The sequence below is a fragment of the Copidosoma floridanum genome, unplaced genomic scaffold, assembly GCF_036245765.1.
Source record: "Copidosoma floridanum isolate Cflo_tuat_1 unplaced genomic scaffold, Cflo_Japanese_pri ptg000021l, whole genome shotgun sequence".
Taxonomy (NCBI): Eukaryota; Metazoa; Arthropoda; class Insecta; order Hymenoptera; family Encyrtidae; genus Copidosoma; species Copidosoma floridanum.
The window spans coordinates 30,265,544-30,285,640 of NW_028321898.1; the positions used below are offsets into that span (position 1 = coordinate 30,265,544).

Here is a 20,097-nt window from a genome sequence, read left to right on the forward strand (position 1 = left end):
GCAGACCGGCACGACGGCTACCACATCAGGCAATGCAATTCATGCAAGTCTTTTCCTTTGTAATACATAAAAATGGGGAGCAAGTCGCGGGGAGAGAGCGCGAAAGAGACCGAAGCTGAGAGAGAGGACACGTATATACAGTTATACACCATTATATATATAGGTAAGCGCACGAACATAAAAACGTGTAACAGTGTATATAGGGTATAAGCCACAGGCTCCCGGAGCGCACGTATGTACCTATATAAGTATACTCGCTCGCAACCGCTCGGTAGAGTCGGCAGTTCGAGTCGCTGGAGTACGCGCAAAACTCTCTGCTGCAGTGTTTTCACGCTTTTCGTCCCATTTATTTATTTATTTATTAATTTTTTTTTTTTTTTTCGTCCGATAAATTGCATTAAAGTACCCACGTACGTGATAAGCCCTTGGATTTGAAGTAATATATTCCAAGCAGTTGGTTTCCAAAGGAATTGGAGTGTGGATAAAAAACAAACAAGTCCGCTCTGCTGTTTTGAAGAAGATCCTTTGAAAAGGTACGTTGGTGTGTTATTTTTTTTTTTTATAAGTGCATTAATTTAGTTGTGGACCGTTAAGTAACAAGTAAAATTGATCGAGTTGAGCATATACTTAATTGCCTGTACGACTCCAAAAGGTTTTGGACAGGGGTACACGCATATATATACGTATATAAAGTAAAGGGAATGGGGCCGAGGGCAGACAAAGGGACTCGACAGACTACGTGTATGTATATATATTTATACATTATAATGTGTACTTTGTACTTCTCTTGCTTGTGTATATAAAACGGTATGAATATATACCTCTTTTAAATAACTCCCTCTCCCCCATTTTTTTTTAAATATCGGAGTGTTCCACGGTGGTTTTTAAAAATTTCAAACGAATTTTAAATCCGAACAGTTTTTATTGGCGGTTGCAGGATGATGCTCCGGCTTTTGTTTTGATTGCGAACACCGAGACGCCGACTGCGTATAAATAAGCTATAGCGACTTTTGGCCGGACGAGACAGGTTAAAAAAGTTTTTTTTTTTTTTTTTTTTACAAGATAAGCGAGAGCTGAGATTCCGAGGAATATAGTGCGTTACTATATATAGAGGTCTTGTGCTTTTTTTTTTAAATTAGTTTTTATATCGTACAGTGTTTGAGTGACCTTTTCCTTTTCGGAGCAAAGCTGCGCATCACTCGCGTGTATAGCTATTATTTACTTTTGTGTGTACAAACATATACAACATTGTACTTATCGGTAGGTTTTCTGCTGTCGCTGCTGAGGTTAACGCGTTACGCTGATAAAAATACCTATACTAACCGTTGTTTATCGAAGGTACGCTTTTTTAATTAACTACCACCAATATTTGACGATTTTTCTAAATAAATTATACTATTATTTTCGTGTTTTAAAAGATAATTACATGAATAAGTATCCTATGTTTGTCATGTGGTTATTCAATTTAGAAAAAAAAAAAAAAAAAAAAATGTTTTTACTCGTATACGTATAAGACTAATATTACTTGAAAATCGAAAGGGGCATTGAACTTTTTGTTATTAAATACGTACGTCAGTGCAAATGAGTCCTTGTTTTGATTATGACTCCTCGAGTGTGCGTGTTCATGTCGACTTTATACCTGTTTCCACTCGATGCTGTCAGATTTTCTAGAACACCCTTACAAATGCATCAAAAAAAAGACATTCAAAGATATTTCAATTTACAAAGTCACACAACCTCGACTTCTCAGTAAAAACACAATTGCTAACGGTCCATCCGCACCTTTGTTTTGCAGTCACAAAAGCGAGCATGGCAACTGCAACGGAAACACCGATCGTGAATGAGGGTAAGTAATTTCACGAGTCATAGAATCGTTAAACGTCGTCGATTACTCCTATTTGTTTTTTTTTTTTTTTGGGGTTGCAACCCGAAACCGGCGCTTACTTCTAGAACATTAGATACGCTCGCTTTGGCAGAGCGTTTATTTCATGTGACTTTATTTTTTATCATTATTATTTTTATTTTATTTTTTTTCATTGGAGAAGTTCCATCGTTGTACCGATGCAGGAATAAAGACGTCCAAAGCCGGCAATGCCATTGAGTAATCAACGCTGTCTTTTCATAATAGTAAAATCTCATTTATTTCAACATTTGCTACTTGCGTTATTTACTTTTTGCATATGACTATGACTTTGTGGTATTTTCATAATTTATGGAACGCACAATATAACATGCACATATAAATTCCGATTTACACAAGATCTCATATCCTGCAGGGAATATATGATACCTTTAGCTTTGTCTGGTAGAAAAAAAAAAGTCCAACAGGGTATTTTTTTAATTTTCGGCCCAAAAAGGATATGCTGATGAAAACTAGTAGCATAAGGGGATCCAAGTCTTTTTCTACGATACTTTTGATCCATATTTTAGTCAGTTTTGAATTTTGACTCAAGATTTACGTGTATTATATAGTAAAGGGCGCCCAGCGGATCATTAAAACTTATAGAGATGATAAATAACCAACTGCCACATTGTCATCTGAAAAAAGGTAAGTATTGAAAATTTATGGACTCGCGTGCCTTCACGCGTTGCACCATCTCATCATAGTACTAAATGCGTTGTAGAACGGGTAACCGAATGGTTGTGTTTTTTTTTTTTTTTGTTTTAAATTAATAACGCCAGATCGAACGTGCGAGCTAATCATCTCATGCAAACCAAATGAGCCCGTCCCACTCGAGAGGAGAGCGACACGTTAAACAAAAACTTTCAAACAACGCGAAAAAAGGTCGCTCCAAGTGAGGTGCATCTATGGCCCGTATAAGTAAGAGATTTCGAAAAATCGTTTCCCACGAGCGTCAACAGCACGGCATACCTACGTATATATACATGCACACAAATGTGTAGGTATACATGTAAAATAATAGTGTCGCGCACGAAAAATCGTGACGCGCTACAATGTATACCTGCAGCGTCTGTATGGCACGCGTCCCTTTGATTATCTATATCTATACAGCAGAGAAAAGAGAGCTTTTGTGTACCCACTAAAGAGGAAAAAACCGTACCTCTCTATTTTTTTGGGGTAAAGCGCACGTAGAGTACGGAGCATGACCTACTCGATTTTCAAAATAAGTACACTTTTGTACTCACGTTGAGAAGCACATTATTTGCAAAGAGACGTTTAGCTGCGAGAGAGGCGAGGCCGAGAGGCCCTTTTTCCCGGGAAGTAAAGAGCGCGTGGGGTAACCTGATTATACACATACTCGAGAGGTATATCTCTCTGTTCGCTGCATCGCGACGCGAGAAGGTGAAAATTCACTCGCTTTCCTTTGGGTGTACCATAATACACTGGTTTTTGTTTACTTTTCTTTTTTTTTTTTTCTCCGTCTCTATCAAACGGGTCGGAAGAATGAAGACGAGCCGAACAAAAAAAAAAAAACGGGGCACACGGGGGGAAAACTCGGTTAATCCGCGAGGGGGGACAAACAATTTTGGTCTCTACGGAGAAAACTTGACGTTTTCTTTTTCGGTCTTTTTTTCCCGTTGGCGCTTCTGGCACGGGGAAAGTGAATTTTCACTATGAGCTGTATATGATTCTATAACATGAAAGAAAGAAAAAACCGTCACTTGGGGTGAAGAAACGTATTTCATTGATAATTAAGGACAGTTATACGTGCCAAATGACGATTGAGTATGGAAAATTGGTTCTCGCAATTGATAAAACATTTTTTAAAAAATGAATAAAATACCCTTTGACCTGTTTCGGCCGCGTATAATTATGTACTCCTTGTAAACCAATTTTGTAATATACTACCCGACCAAGTAATATTTTTTTTATTTATTTTTTGCAATTGCAAAGCTTCCTATACGGTTAAGAAAACCCCACTCGGGGACATCTTTCAACGAGATACACACGCGCTCGCCCAAAGCGCCACTAAATTTCATTTCGAAATCAAACGAACGAGTACATACACCTAATTGATCAGCAAATCCGAGCAATAAAACTGGTCAGCTCTGCGGCAAACAAGCAACCATTTAGCCTTGAAAGCCTCTCGAACAAGCGGCTTTTTTGCTTGGCCATACCGTATAACCTGCTCGTTTTTGTCCACCGCAGGTATACACATTTTCAACCACAACGAAGCCACCTTACAAACCACTAATCAGCTGCCGTCCCATCCTGACGTGCCTGACCATCGTAGGAAATTTCTCTCCGTCTCCCCGTAACTTCCAGTTTGTACGTATACATGCGAGTGACTTTTTAGCTTTTCTCGATTGATGGCTGTCAGCAATACCGTCTCCCCCGTATCCCCCTGCACCAGGTATATTTCTCTTTCTGTCCACGCGGTCGCGAGATCAACTTTTTTTTTTACTCAAGGGAAAGTTTGAAAACAAATTCCACCGCTGCGGAATCTTCTGTCGTTGGAATCTTGGTGAATTGAGCCATTGTACCTGGTTGATGATGTTTACGTTTTTGCGGATGATCGCCTACCATATGCCTTAAAAGTTGTTGTTAAAGGATACAAACGGTCTTGATTCACCGCGGGTTTTTTCCGTATACGTATCTCTTTGCTAAAAGATTGGAGCTTTAAAAGTTTTGAATCGCCCGAGGTTCCATGGTTTTGTGCTCCCTTTGCTCATTTGGTGTCGGTAGCTGGCATTCAGCACATACGATCATTTGGGGATAATAATATATGCTCGTACCGATAAAGTTGTAAAGTTTTTTTTTTTGTTTTCCTTGAATTTTTTTACGAAACGTGTAATTTTGGCGACAGTTGAAGCAAATAGGAATTGTGTTTTTCAAATATTATTGCTAAAAAAAAAAAAGGATTTGTCTACTTCATCCCCCCTGATGTAATCGAAACAAAAGAAATATGTGTTCCTAATTGTTTTTTTTTTGAACGACACCATGAACTCTGATATATTATATTTTATGAAATCATCGCGATGCGTGGTGAAAAAAAAAAAAAAAAAAAATTAAAATGAATAAAGCTCCCTCCTGTACACTGATGAAATCACCCTATGGCAAAGTTGGAAGCGCGAATGAATCACGTCGCTTTTAACGACAAAGGCAATTTCTGCCATGTACTCCCCGGTCTCGTCTGGATTGTGAATATGCATGACGTTGAAGTTGTGCTCGGATAATGCCGAGGTGGACAACCAAAAAAAAAGAAAAACTTACGACTCGACGAATCAAACGGAAATTGCAAAATTGAGAAGAAATAACAACGTTCGTATTTTTTTTTCCTTTTTTAACTTTGGGGGACTGTACATGCGTGATTTCAACTCTTGGGGAGCTTGTTTCGTACATGATCATTTGAAAAACGTAACTATTGTACTTCGGAAACAATGTATACGTTAAACGTGTTATCTTGAAAAAAAAAAAGAAAAAAACAAGATTCTTGATAGTTCTCAATGAAAACCGGAAGACGTAAAAATTCGGCACCCCCTTCGAAAATAAAAGATCGATTCTCAAAAGCTTCGGTGGAAAAAATCAAAAACGATCTCCTCCCCGATTGTGCATCCATATATTATACAATGCACCCACGAGGGAGGGGTGGATGAGATAAAATATAGCAACTCGCGCCGGCACGTATCGAGCGACGACGACGACGCCGGGCGCCGCGGCGCCACCACCACCTATAGCCGTGACCGTGCCACCCCATATGTGTTCCTCCTTCGTGCTTGCGAGCTTTTCTCCACACCGCCGAACCCTCAGTCGCCCGTCAGCCACCGCCCCGAACCAATACTCAAAGTATCCCTTTTTTTTCTTCTTCTTCTCTCCTCTCTGTATTTTATACCGCTACTTACTCGTTCATCCGGTTAGCTTGCTTCGTTTGGAAAACAAAAACAAAAAAAATTATTCCTCGCGCGCCTTTTGCGCCCTTTTTCTTCCCACTTTGCTGCAAGTGTATACAGGTACGGGGGTGTTGGGAGTAAAGAAGAGGTAATTGTCGCGTGCAGGGGGGGGGGTGAGGTTGTACAACGTGTACACTCACATGCCGGTCCTCTCTCTCTCTCTCTCTTGTTAAATTAAAACATTAATTATTGCCAGATTCACTCGAGTAAGGGTAGGGTCGCGCAACTTGACTTGATTAGGGTGGACTGGATAATTAGAAACGGTTATCTCCGAAGGACGACTTTTTACAAGCGCACGAGCTTCATTGACCTGCGAATGAATATTTTTTGTTTTTTTTGTTTTTTGCCCCCATCACGGTTATTGCTTCGGTTATGCTCGTGCGTATAAATAAGTGATTTCAAACGTAAAACCGCAAACTCACCAGCGTCAACGATACAGTCGTTTTTATTGCTTTCGACGGTACTTACACCCATGTATATTATATATAGTATACACTCGAGTGAGTTCATTGTCATGGTAACGTAAGTGCATCCTTGCGAGGAATAATTATTATTGTTTAAATAGCGCTAATCACGGCGCTTTGCGCATACCTCTCGTTATTCGTAACGAAATTTACCAAAGTTTCGGGAAAAATTTGACTCTTTGGGACATTCGTTTAGCGGTAATTTAGGGGGAAAAGCGTAAGTAAAACTTTGCATATGATTTAAGGTTTTGCCAATTCGAGCGCCTCCATGTATTATTGTAATTGAGGAAAAAAAAACATATATATATACACACGTGTGCTTCTTCGCTTCCTCCTTCTCTTGGAGTATATCGTACGAAATTCGCGAAGGTAGGTATATAGGGACACGAGAAATCGATCGCGCGATAAACCCATGCACGCAAGCGAGTGAAAGAGGAAGAGCGCAAAAGGCGTGTACGTACGATATACACACAGTCACCAAGTCCCTCAAAGACGAAGCAGCGCTAACCGGTATACCCCATATACACATACACGTACGCGTATAAAGTTTGTCTTATTTTCCTGCCTCTCTTTTTCGCTCCCGCCGGGCAATCGTATATGGTTTGCTGGATATATACATATACTTACGCAAAGAAAGAAGAAGAAAGAAGTCAAGATGCTGATCGACCTTGTACGCGACTCGGTGCTGCAGTGCTTCTGCCACAGCTGCAAAGCGCCTCTTAGCATCGTCGGTGAGTTTATCTCTCCCTATAATATATAAGTACTCGCCACACCACGCGTGTGTATTTTTTTTATACGCACGACTTTTTCTTTTCTTTTTACGTACACTTTTGCCCTTTCCTCCCCCGAAACAGTAAACCGTTTTTTTTACGAACCTTTTCCTTTTCTGGAAGACGTTTGGCGCTTTCCTTGCGGCTCCGGGTGTGTATAAGCAAGGAAACGTGCGGTGTTGCGTATATATACATGCATAAGCTATGCGTACGACGCGCAGTGGATGGTTTATAAAAAATGTTACGAGTTTCTTTGGTACCGCCTGAGAGAGAAATTTTTTTTTCTTTTTTTTTTTTTAATCACGTAAAAACATTTAAACATTAACAAATGATACGGAAACTGAGAAAAACAAATATTTTATTGATAATTAAGATATAACGTACGGACAAAGGCAAACAGTATCAGGCAAAGTGAATGTTTTCTTGATTCTAAAAAAAAAAAATTTAGTATACTATAGCCAAGTCATTTGTTACTCATCTTGTGAAATTCTGGTATAGGTAAGTCAAATGACCAAATAGGACGAGGTGAGTTGTAATTGGCAACGGCCGTGTCGAAAGCACAAAGGGCAGTGTTGACGTGGATTTTAGTCGAGTCGGGGGCAACGCTAGTCAAAAAAACGTAGTAAGTGCCTCGGAGGAGTCCTTCCTCCAGGAACCGGGCCCTCAATCGCTTGTTTTCGGTGAAATACTCGAATAACTTACAGCTTCGCTTACACCATCCGTGTCCATTCAGATAATTTGGTAACACATTTCCCAATCCGCAGAGTATCGCTCGCGGAGGCGTGGCTAAAAATCTACCGTCCAACAGATAGATCCCACTTTTCTCTTGATCAAACCCTAAATCGAACGACTCGCCACTGTCCACCATTTGACACCGACCATTATCATCCTCGATGACACATCTCACCCATTTGTCGGCCACGCAGACGCTTACGTTCATTTTGTACTAGAAAAAAAAAAATTTTTTTTCTCCAGTATTCGAACGAACCCTCCCCGGAACAGACTTTCAGCAGTGGATTGGGTACCAAGGACGAAGCCTGACATACATTAAGCTCAGGCTATCAAGAGTAACCAGTTTTTAAAATATTTTTCTAATGCTCTCACCTTCAACTCCTGAATTTTCAGCGACTTCAATAATGACTTGCCGACCGATGGCCCTCTCTTTTTTTCCTCACCGGTGTCCTTCTTGCGGTAGTAATTCGACATTTCCGAATCCAGAGTCTTGTATCTCTGATCCTCCTCCGCGAGTTGGAGGTAAAACGAGGATGGGGTGTTGAAGTGCGAAATCGTAACTTCTTTAACCCTTCCGAGCAAAACTCTGGAGTCACAACTTTTTGCGCTTCCCAATGACACGCTCATGTTTTCATGTGCAGTCCAGCACCAACGATTTGCGTGATGTATTATGTTAAACTATATACTTCCACTGGCGCGTCTTCATACGTAATACTTTTCACCAATGTAACCGTTGACGAGTTGGAAACAATTATCTAGGAAACAATTATCGAGTTACTTATTACATAGGATAAGGATTATCACGTTGATAATCGTTGGGGTATCGTTTCAACGCTAGCTCTGAAAGGAATTACTGCCCAACGAGCGTACACATATTCTTTTGTGCAAAAAAAAAAAACATCAATTTTAGACTGTATTATTCTTCCAATTGTTAAATGCATAGGTCACTTTTGATTTCAATGACCGTACTACATCTTTCCAGTGTTATTTTCAATACCATCTACTTTTTCAAACAGTACTGTCGGATGAACGCAAGTAATTTATTTGCGCTGTATTCAATCATTTGATCAAAGTTATGTTCACAGGTTTATGCACATTTACGACTTTCATCTTCATATTATTTTTTTATCTTACAAACTCCCCTTTGTTCAATTGATTTGTCGTCGATGCAGACACGAATATTTTATTTTCTGGCCACAACGAAAAGGCCGAGTCATTGCAACGTAGTTGTTCTCCCCTTGTGATTCTATTGTTCAAGCAAATAGAGGCTTAGCTCTCGCTTGATTTCCTTTTTTTTTTTTTTTTTCGCAGTCAGATCGATAACTACTTTAATTTGTCTCGTCTTCCGTGAATATGTATTATATTTCTCCATTGTACTCCACTCACGTGAAAAGTACGCATCTCCAACAAGTCGTTTTTTTTCAGCTTTTCTGCGGATTGTATTTCTCTTTAAGTAATATCATTCGATCGAATTAAACTTTGTTCTTGATTTTTTCAAAAGCACGAAAGCTCCCTTCATTCGAACGAAGCCTTATCAAACATTGCCGACTCCGCGCTAAAAAATGGACAAAACCAAGGCGCACACGCGTGTAAACGCACGCCTTTTTATTTTTCCCTTCCTTCTTTCTCTTCGCACAAAGTGGCACTTTCAGCCGCCCCGATTGACCATATCATGTATATTTTCGTGCGCAAGTAACCGCGAGCTGGAAGGCCCCTCTGTATATATATCCAGTGCCGCTCGCATTTATTATATATAAGAGCGAGGGGTGCAGGCTAACGCGATATCCTTCCTCGATACGAACGCACTTGCACCCGCATTTATCGCACGTGCATGTACGTATATATATAAAACACACATATAGTCTCGGAGTACTCGGAACAGCTTGAAAGCTCCGTCGTCGTTGGTGCAGCCGTCCATAGGTCGATAGCTCGCGCTTACACACATATGATATGGTTTGCGGTCTTGTTTGTGACTCACTCGAATACATATACATATGTCTCTATATATGTATACTTTCATCGACTTGTCGATGCCATCCCATATAAAAAATAACAATGATAATAAGGGTATAGATGTCTCGCATCATCGCAAGTTGTTTCAAACGCGTCAGGATTATCCTGTTATTTTCATGCGTCCCCGAGTACGGGATCTCCCGAATGAAAGGTCGCCGTCAAATCTGCTCATTTTTTGTTGCCAGTATATCTCCTTAATAGTATAACCTTTAGTTGCATTTTTTTTCGTCCAGGGTACTTTTCAAAAGTGCATCCGTGGGGAACGAGAGGCCATTGAACTGCTGTTGATCGGCCAAGCATACGTTTGGAACGAAACGAGTCGAAAGTCGCCAGTTTTGGTCAGAGTTTTGGTTGTTGAAAACTAAAATAAATTAAGTAAAGGGAAACAATTAATTTTGAACAACCTGTTAAGTACACAAAGTAACTTTGATCAGATGGTTGTGCCACTACCAAAGTTTGAATTACCCGTAGCACGTAGAGTTTGTTGCTCAATGTACGTATAAAGTGCGCATCTATATGTTAACAAAGTTCGTGTCGCTGAATGTGGGTCGCATCCCGCACTAAGAAGGACACCGATCACGATAATTTTGGAACAAAATTCGTATCCAACATCCGCGCAGGGTGTCCTTGGTTGGAACCATTGGATACCTGATGATAACACATTTGTATCAATTACATAACTCTTTTTTTTTTCGGATTATTGATTGAAAAAAAAAAAAAAAAAAAAAAAAAAAAAAAGTCCGACACGTATACCACCAAGTTATATTTAGACTTTTGCAAGCCCGATGATGGATCGTGCACACGCATTCGGGCCGTGGCGTGTAACCTCTACCTTCGAAAAGTCGTACTTTTAAACTGTAGCCTCTATCGCTATTAATAGAGAATAATTGAAAATGATCCTGCTTTCACCTTTGCGTCACTTGCGCGTCTTTCCCTCCTCTCCTTTTTTTCCATCGAGGTGGTAATAACAAGTGACAGGGGGAGGGAAAGACGCGCTTTCATAAATCAGCTGTGGAATTTAATTGTCGATTTCGCCGAACGAACTCTCCTATACATTCGCTCCGTCAATCTTGTTTGAGTATATATATATGTATATGTCGCGACAACCTCTTTTTTTTCGCGTCAATGGTGAATTGTCAAAAGTTGTAAAATAGGCCAAAATCGATATAAATACCGCCTAGTTCCCAGCTTCGATCGATACGGAGTGTGTATTCGTTGTGTGCAACTGATCGATAATAGCTGTTTTTTGCCAACCTACATGTGTGCAGAGATTACATGCACCAAAGTGTATTCTTGCGTGTTTCTCTCGTTATAACGAGACGTGACGCTTGTATGTACAATTTTGAGATTATTTTTATCCCCTCACGGCAACCATATTTTGAAGTCCTTAATTAAGTACGTAAAAGTAACGTAATATATACGAGTGAAAAGTATGTGAAAAATAAACCATCCACTGCGAAACAACCCTGCAACAAAATGGAATAATTTGTGGATTAAAAAAAAAAGGCTTACGCATGTAAATACAGCATAGCACGTAGACCAAATGTGATCAATAACGCGTGCCTGTATTACTCAAGTGTCAAATACAAGTATATAGGTAATATAAATCGATTTATATGGCCAATAGATGTCAAAGTGTTAATCAAACAAGTGGTCGAGGATCGATCGAATGACTGGCTTTATTTCTTCCGGTTTTTCGATTTATCAACAAAAGCCGGCAATATCAAAGAAATGGAAATTCCGTTTACACGACAACGTTTATCTTTGCAGGGCTTGGCCATAGTACACAAAAGTTCCTTATTTCCCGAATCTAATTTTTTATATTGTTTTGGAAAAACTGCAAAAGTAGAAATTTAACATTGGATATTTTTTCGGGGGGGGTAGGGTCTGAAAAAAATTCAATTCGGGAAGTGAATACGCGCATAATCGGTACAGTCAATCGATTTTCGGCCTCGACTTTCTGATAAGAAAAAAAATTGAGTAAAATATAATCGAGTGAACCCAGAATCATATGGGTATATAGTGTAAGAATAAAAAACCAAACTCTGATGTGGACGATTTCTGGGCTATTTTTCCTGTACAGCCACTCACCGCAAGGGTGCGTCACCCGCGAAGAAGCCAATCGCCAAGGGGAAGCTCCGCACCAAACAGCCCATGAAAGTCAAGTTCATAAGTGAGTACAAACACACGTGCACCACACTCATGTCTCGTTTACATTCCTCTTTTTTTCCCCCTTTTTAAATGCCATTTGCAAGCGCTCCCTTTTTTTTTTCGTTTGCTCGCTTATTTCCTTGCCACTTTTTTAACGCTGCTCGTTTTTCACATCTCTCGTATTTGACGCTTACGGGTCAGTCGGATTTTTAAGGGGGGAATTTTTAAATAAAAAATGTACTATTCCGTTTCTCTACGTGTCGTCATTTGATATATATATACACATTCCATCGATACACCATATTATAAAGTTAGCGTGACCCCAACGCGTGTGTTGACCATTACGAATTCAAACAGTGCGGCGTTACCCAACCAATAACTTCCCGAAGGGAACCAAGGGAAACATACCTACCTGAGAAGAGAAAAAAAAGGTTCATCTTATTTATGTGTACGCAAGTATACATTAAAAATCGACAGGGCACAGACAAAGACGAGAGAGAGAGCCGATAAATTTCCAAGCGAGGGAGCATTGCACACTTTTCTCCCTGGCTCTCGGCGATGTATTTCCTTAATTCCAGAGGAACGCGAACACTGAGCCTTTTTTTCTCTCCTTATCCCTCCCACTATCGTGTACTCAACCTCATGCCAGTGATAGTAAAAGCTGCCCGAGTTGGGGAAAGAAAGATGGCTTTCAATTCTCATGGATTTGCGTGTTGTCAACAAAAAGGGATGCACATGTGATAAAATAAAGATGCGCTACTGTTGTGCACTATAAAAGGGCCGTTTTGTCGCGTGTCGCTGTGAATTTCATGTAAATATTTTACGTAGGACTTGCTTCAAATGGATTTTATAACCATACATTTTTTAACTCCACTATATGCGATAAAAATTAGTATGATTAATTGCACATTAGTCACTTCATTCATCAACAAGCATACCACACTTACCAACTAAAACAAAATTTCGATAAAATGTTTTTTGGTTTTTACAAATAAATTGTTATTTTTTTTATTTTTTTTTTCACACAATTTTTAATTTTACTGCCGTGGTATAAATGAATGAGTAACAATAAAAAAAAAAATCATTTTTTAAAATAAAATAAGGTTTATTCGAAAATTACGTTTTATTGTGTTTCATCTTAACTTTAATCAAACGTAGTTTTCAGTCTAATTGTTTATTTTTTATTTATTTTTTTTGTTAAAAATGATAATCAAATCAAGTATAGTATCACTTTCCATGATATTTTACTGTAAACTTAATCCAATGTAATTTTTCCTACATGATCCTTGACGCGAAAATTAAATCAAGTGTGTATTTCTGAAACATTTTCTTGCACAATATTTAATATCATGATTTTTAATCATTCTCTAATAATAGTCATCTTGTTACTTAAATTTGAAAAAAAAAAAAAAAGAAAAAAAAAAGCCGAGTATACGAGAACAAAAAGTCGCAAGTCGGCCAGTACAAGCTCAACTTCAAAAAACTCCAAAACCCACATCATCTTGATTTCACGCTTCAGAGCGTATGGTCGAAAGTCTCTTTAAAAAGAAAAAAGAAAGAAGCGCACGATCATCGCACAGGAGAAAAAGGCGGTCGCGGTTCAATGCACTTTTCGCTAAGTACCTACTCGCCTGATGCATACACGGATGTGTCTCTCTCGGGACGCCGACTGATGGAGCCGCGCGAGCGAGTTTGCAACAAACGACTGACGCATTGTACATCGCAGACAGTGGCACATGCATACAATCGCTTATCCCTTTTCTCTTCTCTCCTCCGTGTATAAGTACAGGCACATGGTTTTATTCCACTCTCGGCGCGATGGAAACAATAGGTAGTAAGTAGGTAGTATCGGTATCATCGCGAAGACAAAGCCGAGCACACACATAATTATATACCTATACGCAGGAATTGCAGACGCAACAGCTCTATCTATAAGTATATCCCACACAGTGAGCACAACACAATGCGCCTCTATCAAAAATATGAAAGCGCATATTGTGCACTATAGGTTGGTACTACTAGGAAATGGTTTTTTTTATCGGAGAGCGGAAAACTTTTCGAAATTGGCGTATATATAGGTGGGAGTAAAAGGGACACATGTATAATATGCATTATACAAATGTGTGTCGGATATGTACAAACGTATATGCATTTATCGCCAAGTGAGAACAAGGAAGCGGAAGAAAGGGGCAAGTCTTCCGATTACCTATATAATATACACACAGCTATATACCTACAGGTTTTGTTTTTCATCGTTACAATTTTTTTTATTTTTTTATTTACAATACGTTACATGAAACACGTGTATATAACGGTCTCGAGACTCGTATCGGGCACGTTTCACGCCTGACTTGCAGGATGTATTCTGGTACTTATGTATAGGTACACTTATGCCACATACTTAGTAGGCGTTCGAAAGGGATATAAAGTTTCGATCTTCGGTACGTTTCTTGGGTGACAACGTTGCCAGGAGAGAGACAACGCGAGTTCCAGTTTGGGATTCGGAGGCATCGCCGCACTCTCCTTATTTGGGCGAGTGCAGTGAACGGGTTTTTCTCCCTCGTCTCTTTTTTTTTTTTTTTTTTTTTTTTTTCATTCATTCCTCTTTTCTTTATAAGTACGCCTGCTTGGGAATCCATCATTTTTTCTCGCGAGACTCGTGCTTCGTCGATCGCTAGAGACGAGCTTTCATACGGAACAATATACCTGCACATGTATACCGGGTGCATTGCAAGGGTCTTTCCTTGATTCTTCGTACTTTTTCTTTTTTTTTTTTTTTTTTATAGATGGCAAATCTCTTGAGCTTACGCGTGTCTTTTTATAGACAGTCATAGCGAGTACACCTCAGCGTAGAGGCCATCAATTTTCAACCATGGATTATCTTTTAAAATAAACCAAAAAGTACATCAACAGGGTTTTGTCAAAGCCAATAGCACTTCGGAGATCCGCAAATTCCTCGGTCTCTGCAAAAAGCTCCGTAACTTGTATCGGTATAATATATATATCGAGCCTCGGGTGTGTGACATGAAAAGTTGAAATTTGTTCCCAAACAGCAGTACACGGAGTCTACGGGGAAACAAATTTAATCAAAAAGGGGTGATAAAAAGAAAAAAAGGGAGGAAAGCCAGGGGAGGCCGAATAGAAGTGTATATATGTATACCTGCCAAAAAAAGAGTGTATATATAAGTACATAGAAGGAGGGATCCGTATATCCCTCCGAGACCGAGTCATAATACTCCATGTCTTTCCGCTCGCACAGGGGGGCATGTATATAAAATCCCTTTTCTCTCCCTTTCGTCCCTCTGCTCGTTGAACTCCAAGGAAAGACAAGGATGTCTTTCCCCCCCCCCACCCCCACCCCCTCGGTTCATGGGCAATTACGTGGCCGTGCACGTAAATAAGGTTCGGAGCTCTGCGTGTCGTTGATTGGGGAGGTGACATTGCGAGGGGTAGATTCGGACACGATGATATCGGATAGAGGGTCGACAAGAGCAAGATGCAACGATGAATTTGCTTCTATATATGGATGATAATATGAACATATACTCTTATGTGGGACTAATCTAATCCTTTTTTTTTTTTTTTTCGAGTTTTGCTCGGTGTATATAAGGTGTAATATATATATATATAATGAAATGCAAGTGAACGCCAAGCTCAACGCGATCCTTTGATGTTTCATGAAAAAAATTACCTTTCGACTTGTCAGGGGAATTTTAAGGGTTGATTGTACGTGGGCTGTACTGGAGCAAAAGTTTATAAACGAACCGATCGACGAAGCTCGACACCGATTCGTTGAGCACTTGATCAGACTTGCATATGCGGATGCTCGATTTAATCTCATGCACGTATGGGGTTTTCAAGCTCCGCGAGATAGGATGGATGCGTCTCGGCTACTGTAAGTGCACGCACGTCATTTCATTACATTTGTTCCCGCGAGCTTATGCTCCTATGGTCAAATACAAAAAATTATTTATTATTATTATTTTTTTATTATTATTTATCACAAACATCAAGATGTATACATCTAATGTATGTACAAGGATGACAAAAAAGTGTTGATTACTCGAACGGCTATGTAGGGCTTTTGATGGTGATCAAAAGACTGTTGGGTGATTTTTCGTGAAATTTAAACAAATGTTATTGGATTTCGTTTATTGAACCAATCAATGTACCCTACCAAAGTCTCAGATCGCAAGGCTCAGCAGAAAAGTTTCATATATATACATACCGATTTTTTTTTTCTTTCGGTACTGTAAAAAAGTAGATATTATTTGTGCAATAAACATTGTAAAATATTTTTTTTTTTTTTTTTTTTTAAAGAATCCACGTTTAAATCTTCATTTTTTAACAAGCTTTTCTCGCACTTTTTTGCTGGACGACCCGGTCGAGTTTCATCTGAACTCAATGTTACGTTTGATTCTGCTCACAGTCATTTTGCATGATAAGAACCGTAGTGTGTTTATTGAAAATATGGAAAGCCCATGTACAAAAAAGGGAAGAACTAGTAACATGTATATGTTGTTGAAATCGGCGTGCAGCAACGGAGATCCGGTGCCAGGAGAAGACCAAGGGTGGGCTGCGGTACGAGGTGATCCTCGCGGAGCCAACGGCCCCGGCGAAGCGCGCGCCGTCGCCGACCCGACCTACCTCGCCCACCACCATGAGCCCGGCCCTGGTAGCCGAGAAGCTGCGCGCCGCCGAGGAGCGCCGGCTGTCCCTCGAGGCGGAGAAGATGGCCAGCCTGTCGGCCCGCACCGCCAAAATCGAGGAGGCCGCCCGCAAGCGCGACGAACTCACCAGCGGCTTCGTCAACACCACCCGCGAGATTTTGGACAAGAAGCTCACCAGCAGCGAGGAAAAGCGCGAGGCCCACTACGCCGACAAGAAGAAGAAGATCAAGGACCACGTGAGCCCCCCCTTTCATAAATAATAACATTTTTTTTAGGATATTTCAGTGAGTCGTTCGGGTCCCGTTCTAGTTGCGGAGGCCAAATATGTTGTTGTTTTTTTTCTCCACTACTTATTTACGTTTTTTTTTTTTTTTTTTTTTTTTTCAACTGGACTTGCAGTTGGAGGGGGTCGAGAAGTCGAGGCAGAGCAAAGAGCACCAGAACGAGGAGATTCGCATCGCCATCGAGGAGAAGCTCAAGACGGCCGAGGCCCAGCGTGAAATGAACCTCAAGAACAAGGTCGAACGGCTCAAGGAGCACGTGAGTTCATTACTGTTTTAATCCATACAAGAGAATAAATTTGTTTAAATAAAATTGAATCAATGGTCTCGTCGCTTCGGCAGGAGGATCACGTGAACCGCGTGCGCCACTTGCAGATCGAGCAGACCCAGAAGCTCGACACCGTGATCAAGACGAAGCTGGAGTTGGCGGGCGAGCGGCGCAAGACCATCGAGCGCGAGACCCTCGACAAGATCCGCAAATGCGTGAGTATATAATGTATATGAGCATACCTTGATGCAAGTGCTATGGACAAACAGTTGAAATGGTTGGGTTTGTGATTTACAGTCGCGCGTCGATGCCATCAAGTCGAACAAGTCCAAGTCCCTGGGCAGCGGAGGCAACGACGAGCAGCCAGCCAACCAGGAGACTGCAAGCTCCGGCTAAGAACACCGGCTCTCCTCCCTTCGCTTCCCCAAGCCACGGCTTCTCGCCCTGTCACTATATACCTTCTGTCGCCGAGTTGTCTTATTTTCATTTTATCGTTTAGCCATTATCGTCACTAACTACTACGAGTATTTAAGAGAGTCAACAATGACAGCACTGCCTTTTTTTTATACTTTTACTTTAAAGATAATAATACGTTAGGAAAACAACGCCAATATACGTTGTGGGTACTGTAGTGTTTGTTTGCGCAAACGTGCGCGCGGAGCTCAAAGCTCTGTATCTACTTTAACTTTTTTTTTTTTTTTTTTTTTGCGTTGCGAACAATGGCCATGGAAATTAATTGTAGTTGATCGCGCTTGCATGCGTCGTGTATTCTTTAAAGACTGCGAGCGTTTGGGCAAGTTGAAAACTGCTGTGTCGTTGCGGATTGAAAAAAAAAAAAAAAAGACTACTTATCGTCGCTCTGGATTTTCTCGAGTTTGGAAACTTGGTTTCCAACTGGAAAATGAGCAACCGATTTCGATTGCTGATGCTTTATTGTGATTATTAGAAACTTGACTGCTTGCTTGACTGAGTTTGAAAGATAGACTTTTGGTAACTAACGATTAATATTTTTTTATCGCCGCAAACTCTTTTTACAAGTAAATTTCGAGTACATTTTGCTACATATGTTTATTATTATTACGTTTAAGTAATTGTATGTTTGTAACAATCGATAAATAAATAAAAGTTTGTCATGAATCATTTTTTGCACGCATTAACAGGAATTGTTGATCAGGATAATGTTTTATGCTCTGTAATTGTTTATATGTATATTTTATACTTTTGCCATTTTTGTGATTTTCAGCTGTTTCCACAAAATATATATACGCCGATTCAGATACTTGTATCGCTGCTGGAGTTATGTGCAAGTCATTAAATACAAATTTTTTAATCGATGGAAATTCTGAAAGTATTAAACGTTTCCTTGAATTTTATACGATAAGATAATAAAATGAGCCTATGGAGTTAATTTTTCATGACTAGAAGATATAAAATCAATTATCCCAGTAATACTTTTAATAGTAAGCCCAAACGTGGTTACATGGAAATAATCATTAAAGACACAGATGCTGCTTACACAGCCTTGTATTTACGTTGGAAATTTTCAAACACGCAGCATCACAAAGATGCGTTGTTTTGTATTACTAAAGAAAACATATATATATATATATACACTAGTGCTTTATCAAAGGCTTGAGATAAGAATAAAAAATTTTATACCCGATGATTGTAATAATATACGAATTGCACCAACATGATGACAAATAATGAACCATCAATTATAGATTACACGCCTATTAAAGAAGTATATGTAAAATAAAAAAAAGAAAAAAAATTCTAAAAAAGAGTATCTTATATATAAATCAATGATTAAATATGACGCTTCTGTGATGAATTCACGATATCTCTTTCAAAGTGTTTTACTCTGCATTATCTATATATACATATATATCATACACAGTATATCAATTAGTTACCTATGAGATAAAATAGTTAAACAAGCGGAAGACTCGTGCAACAGTGAGAAAATTAATTGAAAATAGCAAAACATAGAGGGAGTATAACTGGTTTTTTTTTTGCTGCTAATTAAATACCAGATTTTTGATAAAAATTTTGGTGACAAATTTTTTTACTTGCAATATACGTAAAGTGAGATCCTTCCCGGATATGTTTGACACTCAGTGGCTGAAACGGACATTGAAAAATAAAGCCTTGCAATCTCTTAAATACCACGCAAACAGCACCGCTATACGAGAACCGTTTGTTGAAGAACTTTGTTATCGTTCACTGAATCAAGTTTACCTGGTAAATCCTTTGTCTCTGGGTAATTAAGAAAACCTTTTATCGTTGCACTGCCTTGAAACACCATCTCTTCTTGGTAGAGAGAATCACATGAAATATAAAATTTTTTATGAAAAAAAACGAGACAAATTCACTAATAGTGTAGCATTGAATGTCTTTCGTACTTGTACTTGAAGAAAAATTAAACGAGAAAATCGTCATTGTTGACGTGTACGAGCATGCATGCGGCCTTGGCTTTCGGCACTCTGCGCTGCTTTGCAATTAATGTTTTGTCTATTATACGAATTAAGTATACCTATCGTGTCTAAACATTGAAGTAAAAGACTCTTCTTTTTTTTTCCCCTCAATTTTTACGAAAAGTAACGTCTATTTTTGCTAATATTGTTGTCATATGTATTTGCTAAAGCGTATATAGGTATATAAGTGTCATCGCAAAAAAAGCGATGTATACAGTGCATTTAACGATGAAAAAGGAAGAAAAAAAAGTTGTGCAAGTCGTAATTATTGTGATTTAATAACCCCACGTTATTGCATCGCTTTTATATTAACATAATTAACGTGTTTGCGCGCTATTTACAAAAAACTAACGTATATGTATACATGATAAATTGAGCGGCATATAATTATGCTATGAGAGTGTGCTGTTGATGTGTA

The 20,097-nt window shown here is 39.4% G+C and overlaps 2 protein-coding genes across 5 annotated transcripts; one reads left to right on the forward strand and one right to left on the reverse strand.

Annotated features, from left to right (window-relative positions):
• The first annotated feature begins 272 nt into the window (after positions 1 to 272).
• Positions 273 to 18,339, forward strand: stai (stathmin). Of its 4 annotated transcripts, none has more exons than XM_014364374.2 (6): positions 273 to 533; positions 1,796 to 1,846; positions 16,522 to 16,889; positions 17,053 to 17,193; positions 17,277 to 17,417; positions 17,500 to 18,339. In XM_014364374.2, the coding sequence occupies exons 2-6, from the start codon at positions 1,810 to 1,812 to the stop codon at positions 17,596 to 17,598; spliced, it is 786 nt and encodes a 261-aa protein (XP_014219860.2). In that variant the 5' UTR covers positions 273 to 533; positions 1,796 to 1,809; the 3' UTR covers positions 17,599 to 18,339. The 4 variants fall into 4 exon arrangements, with proteins under 4 accessions (XP_014219860.2, XP_014219861.2, XP_014219858.2 ...); XM_014364375.2 differs by lacking the exon at positions 273 to 533 and adding an exon at positions 1,263 to 1,338; XM_014364372.2 differs by lacking the exons at positions 273 to 533; positions 1,796 to 1,846 and adding exons at positions 6,954 to 7,048; positions 11,916 to 12,005.
• On the reverse strand, positions 7,551 to 8,467 carry LOC149374271 (uncharacterized). The gene is made up of 2 exons (XM_089594360.1): positions 8,192 to 8,467; positions 7,551 to 8,033 (listed from the first exon to the last, which is right to left on the reverse strand). The coding sequence occupies exons 1-2, from the start codon at positions 8,444 to 8,446 to the stop codon at positions 7,551 to 7,553; spliced, it is 738 nt and encodes a 245-aa protein (XP_089450486.1). The 5' UTR covers positions 8,447 to 8,467.
• Positions 18,340 to 20,097: the final 1,758 nt, after the last annotated feature.